Source organism: Fukomys damarensis, unplaced genomic scaffold (assembly GCF_012274545.1).
Source record: "Fukomys damarensis isolate Sample0158 unplaced genomic scaffold, DMR_v1.0_HiC HiC_scaffold_30, whole genome shotgun sequence".
Taxonomy (NCBI): domain Eukaryota; kingdom Metazoa; phylum Chordata; class Mammalia; order Rodentia; family Bathyergidae; genus Fukomys; species Fukomys damarensis.
Window position 1 is genome coordinate 66,378,541 of NW_022900942.1, and position 6,944 is coordinate 66,385,484.

General features: G+C 44.0%; 1 protein-coding gene across 1 annotated transcript in view; it reads left to right on the forward strand.

The window, feature by feature from the left end:
- Nucleotides 1-2,396: 2,396 nt before the first annotated feature.
- The window catches only part of LOC104872483 (protein THEMIS3-like), a 6,938-nt gene continuing 2,390 nt past the window's right edge, over nt 2,397-6,944 (forward strand). Inside the window, 3 exon segments of the mRNA XM_033757418.1 lie at nt 2,397-2,439; nt 3,924-4,190; nt 4,193-4,393. Of these exon segments, the coding sequence (XP_033613309.1) occupies nt 2,397-2,439; nt 3,924-4,190; nt 4,193-4,393 (511 nt within the window).

Sequence of the window (6,944 nt, forward strand, 5' to 3'; positions counted from 1 at the left end):
AACTGAAAGTGAAAACGACTGAACACAAGATTATACAAAATGATTGATTATAATGTTTTTTTTGTTTTGTTTTTTTTCTTGGTACCGGGGATTGAACTCGGGTCCTTCCGCTTGCAAGGCAGGCCACCGAACCGCTGAGCTAAATCCCCAGCCCTAATTATAATGGTTTTTAATGCACAAACAAAACACTGGAAGAAAGTAAAATAAAATATTTCAGAGTTTTAGAATAGATGTCAGTAGGAGTAATTCTGACCCGATTTCTACATATTTGTACATTTCATGTAATGAGAGTAAGTTGCTTTTGTAATTTTTTAAAGTTATTCTTTAAATTTTTTGAGTCCACAATTCCACATCTGGTAATTTATAATTTGAACATGTTTTCAAATGTACGTGTAGATGCTATAACAAGAAAGCTCATTTAAAAATTTTTCGTTGTAGTGAAAAATGAAAAACAAACTAAATATTTCCTCCCAAAATCAGAGATAACCCATAATGATGAAATATAAACATACCCTAAAAATTATGGTAGACAAAGAATACCTCAAGTTATAGACAAATTGAAAACTTATAAAACAGTACAGGAGCTTTTTTTGTGTGACTAATTCTTAGAAAAAACACTTCAGAGTATAAAGCCAAAGTCAGCTTTAATTCCTGCTCATTAGTGGTATTACAGGCAATGTTAGTTTTCTTCTTTGTACTTAACTTTTTCTTTCTTTTTTTTTAAAAAAACAGTAATCATAAGAAATCATTTTTCCTGTAAGGAAAAGATTTATCTAGACCTGCATATTCTTTTTTTTTTTCAGTTTTAATTGAGTTTATTGGTACATTTTAGGGATACAGTACAGTTACATTCATTGTTGGGATCTTGTACCTCTACATGACAAGTCTTGATTCTCATTTTTTCCCCTTACCTCTGCCCTCCCTTCACCCCCTCCTCCCCTCCCCATCTACAAACACTTTATTTTCATCTTTTCATTCTCTCACATTTTTTTCTTTTCCCTTTTTGTTCTTCCCCTACGCATCACACCTTCCCTACACCTTTAGCTCCTTTCTTCCCATTTCTAAATGTCAGTAATCTTATTAGGATCTTATGCATTGCTGCAGATTATTCACACCAGGGAAAGTTTCGGTATTTACACATGTGTCACTTATTTATTTCACTTAGAAGTATATCTTCAATATGTATACATTTTCCTATGAATGAATCTATTTTCTCGTTCTTTATGGCTGAGTAATATTCCATTTTATAGAAAAACCACATCTTCTTTATCCAGTTTCCAACAGATGGGCAAATGGGCTGTTTCCAAGATTTAGCTATTACAAACTGTGTCACTATAAACATGGGTGCACATACATCTCTGTGATATGATTCTTTTAGTTCTCTTGGAAAGATACCCAGCAGAGGGATGGCTGGGTCAAATGGAACCTCCAGTCCAAGTTCTTTGAGGTATCTCCATATTGATTTAAGTAAAAGCAGCAAGAAAATATTTGAAAAAATGCTCCACATCACTGGTCATTCGAGAGATGAAGATGAAAACAACACTGAGATTCCACCTCACCCCACAAAGAATGGCTGCTATCAAGAAAACACACAATAACAAATGTTGGCGGGGTTGTGGGGAGAAAGGAACCCTTCTCCATTGTTGGTGGGAGTGCAGACTGGTGCAACCACTATAGATCTGCATATGCTTATATATTCTAGATTTTAATCCCTTATCAGGTATATAATTTGGAAACATTTTCTCCCATCCTGTGGGTTATCTTTTCACCTCAACAGTGTTCTGTGATGAACAGAAGTTTTGAATTTTGATGAACTCTAGTTTACTTTTTTGTTGTCTGTGATTTTGGAGCATTGCTTTTTGCTTTAAAAAGTAAAATATCCCTGTGGGGGGCGGGGCAGGGAAGGAGATGAAAAAAGAATTAAGATGTGTTACATACACGCACCAACTCCCCACAAGGAATGTATTTATTATGTACCACAAACATGGATTACTAAAATAAATTAATAATAAATAAATGAGAAAGATTATCCTGGCACTTTGGGAGCTGAGGTGGCTGAATCAAAAGTTTGAATCCAGCCTGAGCACTTAGAAAGTTGGCAAAAAGACTCTATCTCAAAATTTAAAAATAACTCAGGATGTACCTCAGTGTGAAGACCCTGGGTTTAATCCCCAGTACCACGGAAGAAAAGGAGAGAAAAGGACAGGACAGAGGGGTGGAGGGGAGGAGCCTATCGACGCAAATGAAACAGAAAAACGAAGTCCCCTGCTATGGTGTTGAGTGTTCTTAACAACTCTCAGGAAATACTCTTTTTTGAAGTAAAACTCCCAAATCTTCAGTTGTTTCAGTCACGTTCTTTGACTTGTAGTGGAGGAGCCCTGGTTCCTCACGCTCGCATGACGCGTCACAGGTGCACCAGAGACTGGAATCCGAGCTCTGGTCAGCTCTGCCCTCAGTGAGCCGGGAGGCTTATTTATCACAAAGACTCTCCAGTGCAACTGACAGAAAACCAATTAAAACAGCTTAGATAGAAAAGGGAAGGCCTGGTCCTACAGGCATGGTTGCGGTGTAGTGGTTTCAAGTGGATCCAGAAGCTGTTATTTCTGTTTTCTTCTCTTTCTCTCTCCCTCCCTCCCTGCTGTGACCTGGACGTCCATGTCCGCACCTTTGACATGTGGAGACCCTGACCCCAGGGTATGGAGTTAGGAGACAATTAGGTCAGGAAGGTGCAGCCTTCTGACAAGGATGGGTGTCCTAACAAAGGAGGAAGGCAGCCATCCACCCTCATGACACAGCGCAACTGTTGCCACCTTGGTCTTGGACTTCCCAGCTTCCAGAACTGTGAGAAGCAGAGTCTTGTGTCTGTTGCATGTAAGCTGCCCAGTTTGCGGTATTCTAAGGGCCTAAACAATGAAGTCACTCCCTGTCTCTCTTATTCTTTTGATTTCCTGACTTTTCTTTTACTAAGCAAAAGCGTGGCCCCATTCATACCTATCGTACATAACATGTGGGGGTGATCATGAACAATGTAACCAATGTTGTGTCAGCGTACAATCTCAATAATTAAATACTAAATCCTAGTGAATTCTGATAGGTCTTCTTTGGGTCACATGTCCATCTCTGAACCAATCACTGTGGCCCAGGAAATGGGCCACTCTGATTGGCTACATTGGGTCGTGACCAACCTTGTAGCTTGGGGTGCAGGTTCGGTAACGATGGGCTGAGACTTTCTAAAGAGAGAGGTTTCAGTGAGTCTATGTACACATGCTAGTGTTCACCAGCAAGTACTGTGCAAATATTTACTAGTGATGCTCCTGGTTTTAAGTGATATCTTTCTCTGTTGAATTTGGTGGGGTTTTCCCTCATTGGGTGGTTGCTGTAGCTTGGATCTGGAGCACCCTCCAAAGATTTGCATGTCAAGGGCTTTGTCCCCCGCTCAGCACTCCTGGAAGGCAGGAACCTTTAAGACCTGGCAGGAGGACTTTAGGTCACTGGAGGGATGACCATGAAGGGGATTATGGAACCACTATCTCTTCCCCCTTCTCTTCTGTTTGGTCACCATGAAGTGAACCAATTTGGACCCCACACTTCTTACCAAGTTGTGCTCCTCCTGCCACCTGATGCCCAGAATAGATCAGCCAACCATGGACTAAAACCTCCAGAACTCTGGGCTAAAATAAACCTCTCCTCTTCTAAGTTGATCGTCTCAACTATTGTGACAGTAGGGAATAGAGAACACAGGAGTCTGAGGGAGGCCCACTGGGTTCCTTGAATTCAGCAGGTTAGAGGAAGAGAGTTATATTTAAAAAGCAATAATAACAAACACTACTTCCAAATGGTCCTGAGTTTGGAGCCATGGTTCTTATTCCATTCCCATCGGTGGAATAACTTAAACACTGTTTTCTGCTGCTTTCTCTGCAAAGGGTTCCAGCTGATTGCAGATCCAGTCCCATTTGAAGCAGTGGCCGATTTGGACTGCTCTGTCTGTGTTCCCCAAGGTCCTGGGATCCAGAGAAGCCCTCCCTGTTTCGAGAACTTGGTCCCCATCGCCACACTGGAGCTGCCCACGGTGCTGAGGGAAAGACAAACATTGTCCTTGATTGGCCTTGAAGTTCAGCAAGGGAAGAGGCTGCTGAGATGCGAGTTGGTAAGAAAGAATCCCCCAATGCAGCTGCTGCTGCCCACGGACTGCTGGGCCACTTCCAGGAGGGCCAGGATGACCAGATCTACACCATTGACACCATCGTGAGGCAGAAGTTACTCACAGGCAGGAAACGCAGGCTCAAGGCGGCGCCAGGGCACAGCCTGAAGACTCTCAGTCCCCGTGTTCCAGAGCACTTCCATGACCATCCAGTTCTGCACCCCCATTTTTTGGGGATGGCACTTTTGCCCAGTGAGTAAAGTGAAGTGGTTGGGGACATGCAAGAGGCATCTTCTGTTGCTATAATAGTGAAGGCTGGGACATTGGTAAAGAAAAGAGGTTTGTGTGGCTCACTGCTTTGGAAGCTGAAAATGCACACAGCTTGGGACCAGCCCTGGTAGAGGCTCCATGGCAGATGGCATTATGGCAGGTGCATGTCAGGGAGAGAGATCACACAGCAAGACAGGAAGCTGCGGGGGCAGTGTTGCTCTTCTATAACACCCTCTCCCAAGAACTAAACAGGACCCCAAGAGTTGTCTTTACTCTCCCAGAAGACAGTGCTCCCAGTGACCTAACAACCTCCCACTAGGCCCCACCTCTTACCAGAGTTTTTTGTTTTGTTTTGTTTTTTGTACCAGGAATCTAACTCGGGTCCTTGAGCTTGCAAGTCAGGCAGCAGAACCACTGAGCTAAATCCCCGGCCTAGCCCCACCTCTTAAAGGCACCACTACCTCTTAATGTGCATTTACTGGGGACGAAGCATCAGCATAGACCGTGGGGGCCATGCACAAACCATATCCAGGCCGCAGCAGAGAATTTCTGAGGCACACTAGGTGAGGACATTGCATGCTCGAGGAGACCCTGTCATCCACATACAGCTGCAGCTGCAGTGAGGGACTTGCCAAGCCACAGGTCTGCAGATCGATGGGCAAGTGACCCAGAAATAGCTGCAAAGAGCCCATTTCCAGAAAGTGCCCCTCTTACTTCACTGACTTCTTGATTTAAGAAGAAACAATAGACTCCAAAACATACTCCTAACAACTCTTCCCAAAGAATGTGATTTATCCTATTGTTTTAAAAACCCAGTCATTTCTTCACCTATTATATTGTTGTCGTTACCTACGTTTAAACATATTCCTTCGGTGGGCTCAAAATGCTTTTGATTTCCTTAAAAAATATTCATTTAAAGGTGTCATCCAGGTAGATGGGCTCTAGGCAGAAAAATAGTTTATCCTTTGAGCAAACTTATTCTTGGTGCATTTTGTTGGATGCTGTCACAAAGGCCAGTCCCGGGCTGCACATTAATTTTATGACTTTGTTTATAGTCTTGTGAATGCCAAACTCCGGTGAACCTCTCTGCCTACTCCTGGACTGGGTCATTTTATTTTTCTTTGCAGAAAAGAAATATTATACTAGGCATGAATTTATAGCAGGCTTTGAGCTTGCTGGAAGATCTCCAGCAGGAGGCGATGTTTGTAAAAGACTGGTCCAGCGTCACAGCAGGGCGAGCGTGTTTGTGCAGTGCTGGGTTTACAGAAGAAGCCCTGCTCTGATTTGCTTCGCTTCTCTCTATTGGCCATACTCAGACTGAGTGTAAACCAGGTCTGCCCAGTCCACCTCCATCACACCCAGTGTCTCGTGACCATTTCCCACTCCCTCTCTGCTCCCTCCTCTGAATAATGAGGACAACAGGGGTAAGTGACAGGTCCGTGGCGCACGGTCCCCAGGAGAGTGCGCGGTGAGGAGTGGGTAGCCCTGGGCAGACAGGTGCTCTGCATGCATGGTGGACTCCAGAGCCTCTCTGCCCCTTCCAGCTGTGCGGATGTAAAGCTGAATCTCGTTTCTTCCTGCTAATCTAGTCCCAATGAAGAGCTCCTCCTTGCATTTGTTCTCCTGCTTCAGATTCTCATGGCATATGGGCGCCCATAGTGTACTAAGAAGAATAATGTTATCATTTAAAATATGTCCCAGATACTCGGAGGCTGAGGCCAGAGGCCCACTTGAACCTCGAGTCCAGAATCAGGTTTGCGGGGTCAGTGACAGTGGCAGACAGTATGCACCGTTTCAGTACACTTGAGCTGTGCATTTCCACCTTGGGTTGGATCCTGGGGACATCGAGGTTCCTGCAGTGTGAGCTCACTGCTGAGACGCACCTGAGCCAGGGGGGACATGCAGGGGGACCCCGTGTGACAGAGACCACCCCAGGGTCCTAATGGGGGCCCTCGGAAGGGACCTTCAGTGGCTCCACCACCAGGGGAGGCCCCACCAGACCCAGGTTGCTGACCACAAAGCCAGGTTTCAAAACTACTTCTGAGTTCATCCCAAAAACCTGGTGAGGTCAGAATTATCCTTATTCACTGGATTCAGAAAGTAAAGGTCTGAGAGGTTTTAGTTTAGGTTACAACCCTAGAAAGGGTAGGGGATTGTCTAAGTGAGTTTCCACAGGTTATAGCTATCAAATAGTTACCCATTAGAAATTAAAACTGAGAAATTGAAAAATATTCATGGATTTATTTTTAAATAACAGTATTAAACATATTCATCTTTCAAAGAGCCACTGACATCATGAGAGAGAGAACTACCACCTAGGGCCTCGGATATCTGAAATAACCCACAGGATGGCTAATTTTCTCAGTTCTCTGCTGAAGATCTCTGGTCAGAGAATCATCCTGACTCTGTGGGCATCCTGAGGCTGCCGCTGCTCTCCAACTCTAAAAGGAACTTGGCCAGCGCTGAACCCTGCCCCATCTCTCCAGTGCTTTCCGTTTCCTGTACTTTTTTTTTTTTTTTTTTTTTTTTTTTT